This window comes from Callithrix jacchus, chromosome 6 (genome assembly GCF_049354715.1).
Source record: "Callithrix jacchus isolate 240 chromosome 6, calJac240_pri, whole genome shotgun sequence".
NCBI lineage: Eukaryota > Metazoa > Chordata > Mammalia > Primates > Cebidae > Callithrix > Callithrix jacchus.
In genome coordinates, this window is record NC_133507.1 from 162,909,099 (window position 1) to 162,925,846 (window position 16,748).

The following is a 16,748-nucleotide window of genomic DNA, read 5'->3' on the forward strand; positions in this document are numbered from 1 at the left end:
CACCATCTCCGCTCACCACAACCTCCACCTCCCAGGTTCAGGCTATTCTCCTACCTTCACCTCCCATGTAGCTGGGATTACAGGCACGTGCCACCACACCCGGCTAAGAATATATTGTATTTCAACAGATGTGTATGGCTTTTTTGAAACAGTCTTACTCTGTCGCCCAGGCCAGAGGGAAGTAGTACAATCTTGGCGCACCTCTGCCTCCCAGGTTCAAGCGATCCACCCACCTCAGCCTCCCCAGAAACTGGGATAACAGGCGTGCACCACCCTACCCAGCTAATTTTGGTATGTTTTTAGTAGAGATGGGGTTTTGCCATATTGGCCGGGCTGGTCTCAAACTGCTGACCTCAAGTGATCTGCCCACCTCAGCTTCCCAAAGTGCCAGGACTATAGATGTCAGCCACCAATCCTGCCTCAATAGATGTTTTAATCGAATAGATGTTAAAATAATTATTAATGTTCATGATGATTTAACTTCAAGGACATTCATCGGAACGTAAATGGAAAGAACTTCCTCACGATTTCAATAGTTTCTGATATTTGCTTCTTTTGAGAGTTTACCCTCATTCTTCATTTAGCCCCTAACTCATCTGGAATTTCTGTCACGTTAAGGTGTGGCACAGAAGCCACCTTTCCCTGTGCACTCTCTGCGGAGGCGTTCCAGGACTCCCCGCTAACGCAGGCTGCCTGCCCCCTTTACGGGCTACATCCGTACACACACAGATGCCTCTTGTGGGACCCGGTGCAGTGCAACCTGCTTTCTAACCCGGGTTCCCTTGTCCACACGTATGGCTACGACCAGCACTTCCTCCTGAGAGTACAAGGAGCTCGAGACCCCCCAGAAATGCTCAGGGGACGTGGGCCACCTCACAGAGAAACCCCTTCTAGCGGCAAGGGAGCATAGAACGAGAGGCTCTGGTACTGACCGCGGCTGGGCGACAGCAGGCCACTTGGGTAGGGGACGCTCACTCTCCTCAGCTCGTCCAGCTTCTCCTGGAGCTTCCGCACTTGGCTGTCGGAGCGGCTGACCCTCTGCCGCAGGCTCTTCAGCTCACCGTTCTTCTTCTCCACCTGCTCCCGCAGGCAGCACACCTGGCTCTTGTTCTGCCGGGAGGAGAAGCAATAGGAGTGCAGTGAGTCGATGAGCTTGCAGGCCCCCGATGCTGACAGGATGACCTCATTGATGGACATGGGGCTGGCATCACTATGCTCGCTCTGCACGGCTTCCGTGGCTGGCTTCGGGGTGACGTCGGCAGGAGGGGCGGAGGGGCTCTGGGAAGGCTTCTGCGGTGTCACGGTGAGTGACGAGCTGGGGGGACTCTGGGCCAGGCCCTTGTCGGGCCCCAAGCTGCTGCCACTGCAGCTCGGCTCCACATCTCTCTTCGGTCTCTTGCGGTCAATGGGCTCTCGGGGGACAGATGGCCTTTCTCGGGCGTGCTTGGAGGAGAAACTGTATGAATGAAGGGAGCCGATAAATTTGCATGCCCCAGATCCTGGGGGCGTAAAGTCCTCCATGGAAATGCCACTCTTATCTGCCACACCCCCTTCGATGGAGGAGGTGGGGCTCTCCTTGCCAGCATCTGTGGCAGACACTTCTGCTTTTCCCTGGCTGCCTGCCACCATGGTGGCCCGTCCGTCTCCTGGAGTTCGTTCCAGGGCTTGCTGGGCCTGCTCCTGGCTGGCAGCCTCCCGGGCCACCCTGGGTGCGGCTTCACCCTGCAGAGCAGCTCGCTTCAACCTACGGGACTCTGGCTTGGCCATCGGGTTTCCACTTGAGGATGGTGACCAACCCGCAGCTCCTCTGCCAGTGACAGCGCTCGAGTGTCCCCTCACGCCCCCTGTGGCCTTGTTGGCATCTTTTCTCCGGGTGCGGCCATGGCCTCCAGCCCCCCTCTTCTTCTCGGTCAGGTGGAAGATGGATGGCACAGCCGTGGGCTTCAGCAGGCGGTGCTGGTCCTCCAGCCTCTTGGAGAAGCTGTCTTTGGTGAAATGCTCACTACAGAGAAATGAATACTTAGTGGGAGTCCAGTTATCCCTCTGAACAGCTTTTAACCATTGGATTAGACGTTTTGAGTCCTTTAGGGGGAACCTACAGGACAAATGACAAAGTAATTAGAAATAATTAAATGTCTCCCTTTAAAATGACCAACTGTAAAAGCAAAACAAGTGTTTTCACAGACACCCAAAGCTGTAATGACTTCATCCATTTAAAAAATACATCAATGCTGATTGGACCTCATGAAAAGAAAAAAAATGTTAAACTTTTAAAAAAAGAAAAAACTACTTCAAAAAGATTTAAGGAACATCTTCTACCTGCAAATTATTACTGGAGTAGAAATCAGAAAGACCCATTGTCTAGCCTTAAGGAGCTTCCAGTCTGGAGAGCAGACGGGAATGAAGGTAACTAACTCCTCCCCAGGCTGCCCAGGATGCTCAGAGACAGGGCTAGGACGGCCTCGGGACAGCAAGAAATAGCTCCTAAAAGCTGACCTGCCTGGAAGGTAAGACTCTGGGTGCTAAAACCAGGGCCAGCTTCCACAGAGATGGGGGCATGAGAGGTCAGGAGAGCAGAGGCAGCCCTGGCTGTGCGCCAGCAGCTGAGAACGTGGAGCCCTCCAGACTCCAGAGCTGCAGTTCTGTGGTCCTGCTGCATCTCCACCTCCAGGAGTAAAAATGCTCCTTATAAAAGTTGGCGAGCTCAGGGCAGGGCACAGTGGTGCTCACCTGCAGTTTCAGCTACTGGGGAGACTGAGGCTTGAGAATTCTTTGAGCCCAGGAATTCGAAGTTACAGTGACCTAGAATTTCACCACTGCTCCCCAGGCTGGGCAACAGAGAGAGACCCCGTCCTCTCCCTTCAAAAAACTCAACCAACCCAGATGAACCTTGAGGACATTATACTGAATGAAATAAGCCAGTTGTGGCTGGGTGTGGGGGCTCAAGTCTGTAATCACCTCACTTTGGGAGGCTGAAGTGGGTGGATCACCTGAGGTCAGGAGTTCGAGACCAGCCTGGCCAACATGGTGAAGCCCTGTCTCTACTAAAAATACAAAAATTAGCCAGGCAAGGTGGCATGCTACTCCTAGCTACTTGGGATGCTGAGGCAGGAGAATCACTTGAGCCCAGGAGTCAGAGTTTGAAGCCAGCTGAGATCACACCACTGCTCTCCAGCCTGAGTGACAGTGACTCTGTCTCAAAAAAAAAAAAAAAAAAAGCCGATTGCGAAAGGTCAATCACTGCATGGTACCGCTCATATGAAGTACTTAGAGTAATCAAATTCATAGAGACAGGAAATGGGGGTTGCCAGCGCACAGGGAGAGGAGGACTGGGGAGTCCGTGTTTAAAGGGTGCAGAGATTTGACTCTACAACATAAAAATAATTCTGGAGCTTAATGGTGATGATCGCTGCACAACAACATGAACGTATTTATCGCCATGGACTGTGCCCTGAGAAAGGATTAGGAAAGGCTGGGAGCCACCGCTCATGCCTGTGATCCCAGCTACTCTGGAGGCTGAGGTGGGAATTTCACTTGGGTCCAGGAGGTTGATGATCACACCAATGCACTCCAGCCTGGGTGACAGAGTAGGACTCTGTCTCCAAAAAGAGATAGGATGGTAAATTTCATGTTATGTATATTATACCATAATTTAAAATTTGGGGAGAAAAACAAGCAGCGCTGGAAGATACTGAATAGGATACTTAGTCATTTCTTCTTTACTACCTAATAAAGATCCTTCACAACTATTTCTTCATTAAGGCAAGTTCTGTGTTTAAGAAAACAGACCTGGCCGGGCACAGTGGCTCACGCCGGTAATCCCAGCACTACTGGGAGGCCGAGGTGGGCGGATCACTTGAGGACAGAAGTTCAAGACCAATCTGGCCAATATGGGGAAACCCTGTCTCTATTAAAAATACAAAAAATTAGACCGTGGTGGCACGTGCCTGTAATCCCAGCTACTTGAGAGGCTGAAGCAGGGGAATCGCTTGAACCTAAAAGGTGGAGGTTGTGGTGAGCCAAGATCGCACCACTGCACTCCAGCCTAGGTGATAGAGACTCCATCTCAAAAAAATAAAGAAAAAAAAAAAACAAAAAACAAAAAGAACAACAACAAAAAAAAACCCTGCCGGAACGTGCACATGAGGGGTGGAGTGGTCAGCTGTAACTGCTGTTTGCTCCACCTGAGGCCAGTGTGGACCAAGACAAATCCCAACAGGATGAACTGGGGCATACTAAGCAACAGGACCTTCTAACCTTTCTGAATGCTTTGTGAGGCCAACTCCAAAGATAGGCCCCTCACCCCCAATTTCAGTGCCCTTTCCCCTATAGCATATTAGACCGTTGCAACACGTCGCCTCCTTTTCTAGAATAGTAACAAAACTTCTAGGACACAAGCTCTGAAAGAAATTGTCAAGAAAGTGTGCTGGCTGCTTGTGAAATAATCTAATGTTACTAATTCTTCTGATACATTGTAATGATTGCAGATGCACAGCGAAACACCGTGAACTTTCGATAACGCTATAAATAACACGTGCCATTCCCATCTTTAAAACTTAAATAACACCATGCAACATAAAAAGCAACATCTGCAAAGTGGTTTTTAAAGTATGTTCCCTGTTCTGGTGCCTCTTGCGTGTAATCCGCATAAATCTCCCCGAAATAGGCTGAACCCACAAGGCCTTAAGGGGGTTTGGGCCCTGCCACGGGGGCCCACGTGGGAAGTGGCCGAGAGCCGCAGGCCAGGCTCTCCCGGAGCGCGGAAGGATGCGGTCCCCAGCCGGCCGCCCCGCAGGCTCTCAGAGCGGACCCGCGTCCCGGAAAGCCCCCCCAGGGGCTGTCAGCTGGGGAGGCGCGGGTCGCATCTGCCCGGCCGCTCCTGCTCGCAGACATCCAGGCCGGCCGCCCGCGGTCCGGAGAAGCAGCAGTCGCGGCCGAGCAGGACAATCAGCCCCGGACCAGCTTCTAGAACGTGCGGCTTCTGAAGTCCCGGCGCCGGCCGGATTCATCGCGCGTAGGGCGGACCAGGGCGGCTGGGGTGGGGGCGGCCGCGCTGCCCGAACCCGGCCCAGAGACGCGGCCCGGCCAAGGTCACACAGCGCCCGCGCCCGCCTCCCAGCGCCCCGGCCGCCGAGGCCCCGCGCCCCCCGGCTCCTGCGCTCGGGCCGGCCGCGCGGCCTCAGTTTCCCCGTGGGGCCGGGGCGGGGGCGTGGCGGCCCGGGGCCCGCGTACCTGTGGAAGGAGACGGCGCGCTTCTCGCCCTTGCCCTGCCGGTTGGAGCAGTTCACGGCCGCACAGCAGATCACCATCTCGGGCCTCGGCCCAGCCGCGCCGCCAGGCCCCGGCCCTCGCCGCCCGCCCGCGGACCGCCCCGAGGGAGGGAGCGCGGCGGCGACACGGCTCGGGACGTGGGCCGGCCCGCGGCGTCCGCGCCGTACGGCAAGATGGCGGCGCAGGCGCCCGTCGCGGTCCCGCCCCCGCCCGCGCCCTCTCCCGCCGCGCTCTCGGGCGTCTTCGGGACCAGTGGGGCACAACCGGACCCTCGCAGCGTGAGCCGGCAGGCGGGCAGGCGGGCGGGGGAGTTGCCCCGGCTGGGCAACTCCGTAGGGCGACACGGGCGTGCCGGGCACGTCCGTACTGCAAGATGGCTGCTCGGACTGGGAACCAGCCCGCCTCCACCGCCTCGACAACTGCTCCCGGGTCCTCTAAGAGGAGGAAACGCCACCCATGGCACACAGTGTCCCGTCGGAGAGCAGAGCGAGCCATCGTCCCGCGATACGTCCCCACGCCACCCGCGGGGCACCCCGGGGCTCGCGTCCGCCCGGCCGTACGCCAAAATGGCGGCTCCCGCGTATTTCCGCTCGCGTGCTGTATCGTCTTCGCCGCCTGCGCCCGCGCCCCGATTGGCCCCCGCGGCGTCCCGTCGCCGCGTCGCGCTGCGGGCCCGTCGGAGCGACGCCGCTCGGGTCAGTCGGCGGCCGGACAGGAAAGATGGACGCAGGTGAGGAGTTGCCGGGGGCCGGCCTTTCCGCGGGAGATATTCGTCTGGTCCTCGGCCTCCCCTCCTGGAGCGGAGCCGCCGCGACTCGCCCCGGGGCACGCCAGGGCGGGTCAGGCTGGGCCAGAACGACGGGTGCGGGCGCTGCGGGAGCGTGGGGCGGTGTTGGTGGGCGGTGGGCGGTGGGCGGTGGGCGGTGGGCTTTGGGCATGGAGTGGGACGGCGCCGCGGATCCGGCCGTCGGTCGCGCTGGAGCTTTTGCTGCTTTTCGCTTCCGTCCGGAACACTCCGGAGGTTGTAGCTGCACAGGCCGTTGCGCCAGGTCGGCCGTGGCGGGCGGCGGGGCCTGCCGGGCGGGCAGAAGCGCGGTGGCGGACGGGGCGGCCGCGGTCCGGGCTGGACGCGAGCGGCGGGTGAAAGCGTAGCCTTCCCGCAGCTGAGCGTGAAGGGATGGAAACTCTCTAACTTTATGAAGTTACTGGTTGGTTGGAGGCGAGATACATGCCGTGTACATCACAGTATACGCATCTTTTTTGATTTTGTCTTCCATTTATTAACCAGTAGATCCTCCAAGCTTCTCTTCCGTGACGAGAAAGAGAAGCAAATTTGTCTCATCGGTCTTAGTTTCTTGGGATCCTAAGAGAGAGAGACAGAGAGAAAGAGAGAGAGAGACAGATATGTGTGTGTGTGTGTGTGTGTGTGTGTAGGGAGTATTGGTGTTTTTGCCAATCCTGTCGTGCTTGGCAAGATATTTTAAGTCAATACCAAACCCATGGCTTCCCCAGTAGCCGTCTAGTTTTAGTCCTTTCATTCTTTGTGGGAACTGATTTGCCTTTTATCAAGTATCGCCCCTCTGTAAAGAAAGATTTTCATCTGGTTTAATTCTGTCATTCTGAATGGCATTGTTTTTGTTTTTCCTGGCAGCTACAACATAAATTTACTAAGATCTGAGTTGGAAAACTGTAATGTGTATGGCCAATATATGTAAATGGTTTGTAGCAGCTCACGGCGTAAATGTGTTAGGTGGCTGGAGGAAGCTGGAGCCCTGACTCCCTAAGGAGCATGTTGACCAGGTGTAGATCTTGTGAAGTTTGTTTTTAAAATAACCATCAGACACAGTTGTGCTATTTACAGCAGCGTACTATTTGTTTACTATTTTTACTGTTATTATTTGTGATGCAGGATTTTTCTCAGCCACTTTCCCAACTAGAGACCTCTGGCTGGTGACACCCTGCCCAGGCCTTGCTTGGGTCCAGGCTTGCCGCGGGAGATGCCCTGTCTACTTGACCTGCCCGGTGGCACCTGGTTTGCACTCTGGCATGGATGCCATCACCACCATGACTGCATGCTCAGCCCCTGGCCTGAGTGGGTGTGAGAGTGAGTGAGTGCAGGGTCCCTCCGGCTGTTCCATTCCAAGCAACGGAGTGTGGGCTCTGCAGAGCTTACAGCTGGACATGTGGCAAGCAACTCTCCCAGTGGACTCCAGCGTCCAGATGAGGGGACACTAGATTCTGGTGTCCAGACAAGGGGAAGGCAGTGGCACCCAAGTAGGGGTGCTTGCAACCCTGAAGCCCAAGAAGAGGGGGTGTTACAGTGTGTCAGTAGCTGTGTCACACCCATTGTCCTGTCCCAGCCTGTAGTTCTGGGGCTGGCTCTGCCCTGCTTCCCATTGCTGCTTCCTCTCATGTGGGGCAGCTGCCATTTGCCAGCAGAGGGCTGAGGGCCACAGTGTTACAGCCTTCTTTGTACCTGCATTTATTGGGTCCCTAGTTCTTGTCCCACATCCAAGAAGAATGAGATTATGCTGGCAATTGAAGGGTAAACAGGGTGGAGAATAGTTTTATTGAGTGATGAAACAGCTCACAGCAGAGAGGGGACTTCTACCCAAAGTTGAGTGGTCTCTCTTGGTGGCTGAGTCCAGGGCTTTTATGGGCTCAGAATGAGGAGTGTGTGCTGATTGGTTTGTGGGTATGCAAAAAAGGCTAAAATAAAGTCACCACTCAAAGGTGGTGACAACAGTGTAATAAGCCAATTAAAGAAGGGTAGGTATATGTAAAATAAATGAAGGGCGGGAATTAATCAGAGGAAAGTGCAACCAAACAGGAAGAGAGATTCTCTCTCTCTTTTTTTTTAATTATTTTTTAAAGGGAAGGGCAGGAGAAAAAGGGAGGGAAAGGGAGGAAACAAGGAAGAGAGATTCTCAGTCCAGTCCTTGGATTTATCTGAGACTCGTAGATTGGCTTTCAGGCTTTAGCTTTAAACTGTGGCATGAAGGTTGGGTGTCACTGGTGATCTGCCCCTGTCTGCCTAGTGTTTGTCTGCTTCATGCCTCCATCATTTGGATACCTCGAGGCCGGAGTATTATATGAGAGACTTGGTTAAGGTCAAATACACAGTTTAGTGTCAGTCATATGACTTAAAATGTGAAAATCATCAAGTTAGGAGAACGGTTATGTTCTTACATGATGTTACTTTATTTTTATTTCTTATTTTTACTTGACAACCAAATTGACATGATGATACTTTAATAGGACACTGAATGCTGCTGCTCATGGGATCGAAGTAGAAAAGGTGTTTGCATTTAAAGGTCTCTGTTCATGCTGATAAAAACTTATATGTTTGTAGGATATGGGGAATTTTCCTTCTAACTTGATGCTGTATTTCCTTTCAGGGATGATTAATGATCTACCCTGGCCAGGCGCAGTGGCTCACGCCTGTAATCCTAGCACTTTGGGAGGCCGAGGTGGGTGGATCACAAGGTCAGGAGATTGAGACCATCCTAGCCAACATGGTGAAACCCTGTCTCTGCTAAAAATACAAAAATGAGCCAGGTATGGTGGTGGGCACCTGTAGTCCCAGCTACTTAGGAGGCTGAGACAGGAGAATCACTTGAACCCAGGAGGCAGGGTTGCAGTGAGCCAAGATTGCGCCGTTGCACTCAAGCTTGGCGACAGAGTAAGACTGTGTTTCAAAAAAAAAAAAGATCCACCCTCCTCTGTTCTGTGGAGTCCTTGAAGATTCTGCCTTCCTGGACCATGTGTAATAGAATTTCTGTTTGTCCTGATAGTCATTCATTCAATACACTGTTTATTACTGACTGCCAAGTATGTGTTAGGCATCGTCGTAGACTCTACGACCAGAGAAGTAAACACCGTAGATGGAAACGGTTGCCTGGAGGCAGCCGACTCTAGACATGAGAGCAGCATTAGCAGCAAAGTATGTGGCTGCTGGGGGACAGTGATTCGGACCAAGGATGAGGAGGACTGAAATTGTAGTCAGGATGGCCAGGAAAGCTCTCACTCTGAGGGTGAAGTTCTGACCAAGACTGAAGAGCAGTGTAGAAGGGCAAGTAGCAAGAGCCTGGCGTGGCTCGGGTGCAGCGGGTGGCGATGAGAGAAGCAGGAGCTGAGGGTAGAGAGGTGACTTGGGCTCAGTAGCGGTGCCTTGTTAGGTCATAGTGATTACTTCAGTGTTTATTCTGAATAGGATGGCAACTCTTTGGAACATTTTGTTCTAGGGGAGGAGTAACATGGTAGGCTGTTGTTAACGGGCCTGCTCTGGCATCTCTTTTGAGAATGTACTGCAAGAGGGGCCTGGGCAGAGGCAGGGAGGCCTGCTAAGAGACTCTTGAACAAGCCAGAAAGGAGATGCCAGTGGCTTAGCTCCGGGTGGCTAAGAGGCGGACTTCTGCACGTGTTTTGAAGGTTGAGACAACAGAATTTGTTTATAGATTGGAAGTTGGGAGAGGGATGGGTAGAAAGGGAGGAGTTAAAGATGACCCCAAAGTGTATGGCCTGAGCCAAGATGGAGAAGACCTGGGGAGGTCCTGCCTAGTGGAAAGCTTTCTGTCGTGAGTTTGGATTTATGTGTGTGAATGTGCCGTGCCTGTTAGACATCCTTGTAGCAGTGCCCAGTGGGCTTTTGGGTCTACAGGTTTGGAGCTAAAAGAATAAACCTGGGCTGGAGATATACTGGAGGTCACATCAGATGAGGTCACCCAGGGTCTGAGTGTGGGTGGGAAAGAAAAGAGGCCAAGGGCCTCCGCGGGTGTGGGGAGGTCTGGGAGGCGGCAGGCAGGCCGGCCATGCTGTGCGTGTGTTCTCCACCAGTCCCTAGCATTGTCCCTAAAATCACACTCCCATTCAGAGGACTGGCGGGTGCCAGCACTTAAATAGCCATGCTGCCCATTCCTTGAGGACAGAGCTGGTATCTTATGCTTGTGTTTCCAGTGCATCACTTGTGTCTGGCATGTGGTTGGTAATCAGAAAAGCGGAACTTGAATTAATAATAACCTACACATTCCCCTACTATAAAAACACTGTTTGTGGAATTTAACATCAATCCCGTGTGTTAGCATAACATGTAATGAATGCAAAGGCTGCTCACAGCAGGATAGTGAGTTTTAATGTGCATGTTCTGCCCAGTGTGTGCACTGAAACTGTGTTTTCTAGTTCTCTAATGTAGCTGAATTTGAGTTCTTTTCTCTTTCTCTGTCTTCATTCAGGACTGAACTACTAGCATCCTCATGTAAACTCTTAAGGATTCTTAAAAAAAAGTAATAATCATATGCAAACTGTTACCTTAAATGTAAGAGTTTTCTAAAAGAAAAGAAGAACCCTTTGTTGAATTAATAAAATATAAATCTTTTGGAAAATAACTTCTAAATGTTTTAGGAAGATGTCTTCGAAATGAAGTGCTTTACAGCAAGCTCTGAGATCTACTCGTTGTGTATTTTTTGTAGTCCTCCCTGTTTGAAGTGTAATTGGTACTAAATGGAGAGAAGTTGGTTAAATTGATTGAGTACAGTTCCCTACATTTCTGCCTGTCAAATTAATAATATTAAATCACAGGTTTTTTTCCCCAATGGAATTACCATATTAAAATGCCATCTGCCCTCTTCTGCTTGTGATTGCAGAAGTCCCGGGGAAGAGGGTGTGGAAAATCGGGTGTCTGGGATCCAGCTGACCAAATGGGAGAATTGCTTCTAAGGAGGATTCTGTCCTAAAGTGTACAGTACCTCTCCGTCTTTTTTTTTTTTTGAGATGGAGTCTCACTGTCGCCCAGACTAGATGGAGTGCAGCGGCTCTATCTTGGCTCACTGCAGCCTCCACCTCTGGGGTTCAAGAGAGTCTCCTGCCTCATCCTCCTGAGTAGCTGGGATTATAGGTGTGCACCACCATGCCCGGCTAATTTTTTTGTATATTTAGTAGAGATGGGTTTCTCCATGTTGACCAGGCTGTTCTTGAACTTCTGACCTCAAGTGATCCGCTCTCCTCGACCTACTAATGCGCTGGGCATGAGCTACCGTGCCCAGCCTCTCTCTCCATCTTGTTCTTCCTACATGTCATCTTTTTTAAAATTGTTTTTGAGGCAGGGTCCCACTTCATCTCCCAGACTGGAGTACGGTGTTGCAGCCACAGCTTACTGCAGCCTCAGTCTCTTGGGCTCAAGTGATCTTCTCGGCTCACATTCCTGAGCAGTTAAGACTACAGGCACGTGCCTCCACGCCTAGCTAACTTTTTTTTTGAGAGACAGAGTCTCCCCGTGTTGCCCAGGCGGATCTCAAACTGATGCTCCCACCTTGGCCTCTTAAGGTGTTGGGATGACAGGCGTGAGCCACCGCACCTGGCCTTGCATGTCATCTTATTTCAAATTAAAATCTAGGAGTCTGGAGATGGGTATTTTTTAAAAAATATGTATGTTTTTGGAGACGGAGTCTCACTGTGTCATCCAGGCTGGAGTGCAGTGGCGTGATCTCGGCTCACTGCAGTAGGGTTTCGTCATGTTGGCCAGCCTGGTCTTGAACTCCTAACCTCAGATGATCCACCTGCCTTGGCCTCCCAGAATGCTGGGATTACAGGTGTGAGTTACTGCGCCCAGCTAATGGGTATTTTTTTCGAGGCTTGAATCCTTTTCTCTCAGGAGCTGTGTGAAATTGCCTTATATATCACATGATACAGCATGTGAAGATGATGAAATTATGACAGAGGCGGTGAAATAAGACGAGAGCCTCTCCATGGAGATTTGCTGAGGCAGTGGCCTCAGGCCCAAGGGATCTCATTCATCTGAGAGTGAATGAAGGAGCTGGGCTGGGGGCTCACACCTGTAGTCCCAGCACTTTGGGAGGCTGAGGTAGGTGGATCACTGGAACCCAGGAGTTCAAGACCAGCCTGGTCAACATAGCAAAACCCCATTTACAGAAAACAAAAATTAGGCATGATGGTGCATGTCTGTAGTCCCAGCCACTCAGGAGGCTGATGTGGAAGGATCCCTTGAGACCAGGAGTGGGCGATTGCAGTGAGCTTCACACCACTGCACTCCAGCTTGAGTGACAGAGCCAGACCCTGTGTCAAAAAGGGAAAAGGAATGTTTGAGAATGGAACCATCGTGTTGGTTGATCTGCGAGTGTGAGTGAGTGTGGACGTTAGTTTTGCACCATTGCAGGTTCTCACCACTGGGAAAAACTAGTGGCTGTGCCCCCATTTCATGGGTAAGCACTCTGAGGCTTGAAGAAGTTCAGGCATGTGTCTGCCCTATAGCTAGCTATTGAGCGGGCTCTCAGACTCCAGAAACAAACCTCAGTAGAAATTAGAAATGTCCGGGCGCGGGGGCTCACACCTGTAATCACAGCACTTTGGGAGGCCGAGACAGATGGATCATCTGAGGTCAGGAGTTGGACCAGCCTGATGAATGTGGTGAGACCCCGTCTCTACTAAAAATACAAAATTAGCCGGGCGTGGCCCACACCTGTAATCCCAGCTACTCAGGAAGCTGAGGCAGGAGAATTGCTTGAACCTGGAAGGCGGAGGTTGCAGTGAGCTGAGATCGCGCCATTGCACTCCAGCCTGGGCAACAAGAGTGAAACTCCTTCTTAAGAAACAGAAGAAATTAGAAGTGTTAATTCCAGAAAAGTTCCCCCTCCTCCATTATAAAGTAAGATCTGGAAGGTCAGGGAGCTCTCTGTACTGTTCTGGATGCGTCCGTCCATGGCTCCTCGTTGTGCCTTTTCAGGTGGAGCTGTGAGGCTGTCCGAGACAGGTGAGGTCTGCTCGGATGGCCTGCCTAGGGGATTCCCTCCTGTCCTCCAGCACAAGATGGGCAATGTGGGGAAGCACAGGGAGGACATGCTTGTAACTGAAGGGATGAGAGTCTTCATTTGCTCTTTGTAGGAGTCACTGCAGGTCCCGCGGGTCCGAGGAGCCAGCCATGAAGTGGGTGGCAGGCTCCTGCTCTCAGTGCAGTCACGTCTCTTCTGGAGGAGACTCAGGTTTGGTTGGGTCTCTGTTGCCTTGTACTTGGTGTTGCACCCTGTTTGGGTACAGAATGCATCCCATCCACGCTGGGTGGTGACTGCTCACCTGTCTTTGATCTGAGAAGGCAGGCCCTGAAAGAGCGGTTTCTCTCCCTGTGCAGTTTCGAGCTCTCTCTGCACCTTAACTTGTCCATTTCACAGTGATGCCACCGAGTCACTGGCCTGTGAGGTCACATGGCTGCTCAGTGGTGGGCTCAGACTTCTGACTCCACAGCTGGTGCTCCTGGCTGTGGGGAATATGCTCCAGGGGTGTGACGTGTGGACACTCCCTGCTCGCAGCATCTTCCACAGTACAGAAAGGAGGGTGCAGGGTGGTGGGAGAAGCAAAGGCATCGTGTTTCCAGTGTGTCTGCAACTGGTACCAGGAAATGTGTGACTCACACCCAGCAGAGGGCAGGCTTCTTGGGGGGCTGGAGTGCATTTCTCTGGACAGAGGAGTAGCGCAGCGTGAGGCACTGCGGTGTGGGAGCCCTCCTTAAGGACCCCATGGGTCATGTTCGCTGTGGCTGCGCCGCTCCTGTTCACTGCCGAGCACTGTGGTTGCCCCTTGGTTTGCTGCCCTCAGGTTTCCTGGTCTCCTTGATGGTTCATGCAGTGACAAATGTGAGGCCACACACCTGTAATTGTCACTTACAGCTGGAGGTGTGGTGATGCATTTGAACTTAGTGGAACACCTCTTACTCCCTTCACTCTGAAGTTGGCTTCCTTGCCTATAAAGTTAGCTAATAAACCTAAGAAATTCACCTGCTTTGCATTTTACTGCTCTGTGATGGAAATCCCTCCACTTCCCAGCTGCCCAGCTGTTGTCCCTGCTTTCAGAGTGAGCTTGGTTCCTTTTCTTCCTCGTCTACTTCTCCCGTTCCTTTATCATGTATATTTTTAACATGGGGAGCCAGATACTGTAAAAGTTTCTCGGTTTCCAGACTCTGATACTACGACTCTTACTGATTCAACGATATGGTCCTTTTCCTGATGACATATGCCACATTCTTCTGAGATACAGATGTTCTCCAAAGTACCATGGTTTGACTCACAATTTTTTGACCTTACAATACTGTGAACGCAATATGCATTCTATAGAAACTAGACTTCGCATTTTGAATTTTGATCTTTTCCTGGGCTAACATTGTGTGCCCAAATACTCTGGAGATGCCAGGTAGCTCCTTGTCAGCCACATGATGAGGAGGGTAAATGACCCATGCTCTACGGGGCACTGTGTTACCAGCTGCGTTTGCCCAACTCTAGGCTAATGTGTGTGTTCTGAGCGCATTTAAGGCAGGCTGAGCTAAGCTTTGATGCTAGGTAGGTTACGTGTATTCAATGCATTTTTTTCTTTTTTTTTTGAGATGGAGTTTCACTCTGCCACCTAGACTGGAGTGCAGTGGTGCGATCTCAGCTCACTGCAGCCTCCATCTCTTGAGTTCGTGTGATTCTTCCACCTCAGCCTCCTGAGTAGCTGGGACTACAGGCACCTGCCACCATACCCAGATAATTTTTTGTGTTTTTAATAGAGATGCAGTTTCACCATGTTGACCAGGCTGGTCTCGAACTCCTGATCTCAGGTGATAGGCCCACCTTGGCCTCCCAAAGTGCTGGAATTACAGGCCTGAGCCACCGTGCTTGGTCTCAGTGCATTTTTGACTTAAAGTATTTTCAACTTACAACATGTTTATTGGACATAATCCCTTCCTAAGTTAAGGAACATCTGTAGCCTACAAAGAGTTACTTGCCAAAGTGTTCATTTAGCTTTGCAGTACTTTAAATAAAAGATAGGCATATCTTTAGTTCAAAGGTGGTACCTCGGAACGATCTCAAGCATCAGAAGAATGTCCCAGCAGCAAGATGGAATCGTTGTCCTGCAGCGTTGGAAATTGAAATTAGACCAGTGCTGTTTGCATCCTTTTTCCTGGAGAATAAATTTTGTGGATTTGAGTCTGTATATTGGATAAAGCCTAGAGGTCAGAGAACAGCAGTGACTTCTGAAGGCTCAGGAGTGGCTTCAGAGAGGTAGCAGGGACATCATGAATTTTTTCAACTCTCTAAAAAGGCAGACATGGGCCTTAATTCATCTCAACTCAGTTTTTGTAATCATGCACAGAAGCAGGTAACCTTATATGTATAAAAAGGTAAGAGAGAATGTAAACTTGGACTTTATTTTTTTATTTTATTTTATTTTATTTTTTTGAGACAGAGTTTCGCTCTTGTTACCCAGGCTGGAGTGCAATGGCGCGATCTCGGCTCACCGCAATCTCCGCCTCCTGGGTTCAGGCAATTCTCCTTCCTCAGCCTCCCGAGTAGCCGGGATTACAGGCACGCGCCACCATGCCCAGCTAATTTTTTTTTGTATTTTAGTAGAGACGGGGTTTCATCATGTTGACCAGGTTGGTCTCGATCTCTCGACCTCGTGATCCACCCGCCTCGGCCTCCCAAAGTGCTGGGATTACAGGCTTGAGCCACCACGCCCGGCCTACTTGGACTTTATTTATTCACAGTCAGCAAGCAGTTTGGTTGATACTGTCTGAAAACATGGACAAGTGAAATATATAAGAGCAGAGCTCTTGGGGCCAGGTGCAATGGCTCATGCCTGTCATCCCAGCATGTTGGGAGGCCAAGGCAGGTAGATTGATTGAGCCAAGGAGCTTGAGACCAGCTTGGCAACATCTTTACAAAAAAAAATTCCAAAAATTAGCTAGGTGTGGTGGCACATGCCTGTAGTCACAGCTGCTCAGGAGGCTGAGACAGGAGGATTGATGGAGCCTGGGAGCTTGAGACCAGCTTGGCAACATCTCTACAAAAAAAAATTCCCAAAATTAGCTAGGTGTGGTGGCACATGCCTGTAGTCTCAGCTGCTCAGGAGGCTGAGGCAGGAGGATTGATGGAGCCTACGAGCTTGAGACCAGCTTGGCAACATGTCTAAAAAAAAAAATTCCAAAAATTAGCTAGGTGTGGTGGCACATGCCTGTAGTCTCAGCTGCTCAGGAGGCTGAGGCAGGAGGATTGATGGAGCCTGGGAGCTTGAGGCTGCAGTAAGCTACGATTGCAGCCCTGAACTCCAGCCTGGGTGACACAACAAGACCCTGTCTCAAAAAAAAAGAAAGCACAGAACTCTTGGGCAAAGTCCTGCTGTGGAAAGCTTGTTTCATCTGGCCCCAGCCACTCTGTAACGCCTGTCATTTTGCTCAGGAAGCCACAGCACTACTCTAGAAAAGGGGCAGAGAGGGGCCTGGGTCTCCTACAGCTGAGAATTCTTTAAACAACGTGCACAGGGCCCTCTGTCATGGGTTTGTTAGTTCTGCCTGTGCTGAGGGAGATGCCGGCAAGTACTTCCCAGCCGTGTGTTTGGGAATTAGCTGCACACGCAGTTAAGCCTTTTGGAGATAATAAAATGTGTGTGCCTTTGACCCTGTGGCTCTGAGTCCTTGATGTTCATGACACAGC

The 16,748-nt window shown here is 51.4% G+C and overlaps 2 protein-coding genes across 6 annotated transcripts in view; one reads left to right on the forward strand and one right to left on the reverse strand.

Annotated features, from left to right (window-relative positions):
• The window catches only part of THAP4 (THAP domain containing 4), a 49,838-nt gene extending 44,465 nt beyond the window's left edge, over positions 1-5,373 (reverse strand). For both annotated transcript variants that reach the window (XM_035306380.3, XM_078329011.1), the window contains exons 1-2: positions 5,233-5,373; positions 933-2,095 (exon numbers count right to left, since the gene is read on the reverse strand). In XM_035306380.3, the coding sequence (XP_035162271.1) occupies positions 933-2,095; positions 5,233-5,309 (1,240 nt within the window). In that variant the 5' untranslated portion in view covers positions 5,310-5,373. The remainder of the gene's footprint in view (positions 1-932; positions 2,096-5,232) is intronic.
• A 596-nt stretch (positions 5,374-5,969) lies between these two features.
• Positions 5,970-16,748, forward strand: part of ATG4B (autophagy related 4B cysteine peptidase) — a 36,221-nt gene continuing 25,442 nt past the window's right edge. Inside the window, exon 1 of one of the 4 annotated variants that reach the window (XM_035306389.3) lies at positions 5,970-6,133. In XM_035306389.3, the coding sequence (XP_035162280.2) occupies positions 5,992-6,133 (142 nt within the window). In that variant the 5' untranslated portion in view covers positions 5,970-5,991. Of the gene's footprint in view, positions 6,134-6,179; positions 6,321-8,656; positions 8,742-16,748 lie in introns of those variants that run through there. The other 3 variants (XM_035306384.3, XM_035306388.3, XM_054258116.2) reach the window with 3 other exon arrangements.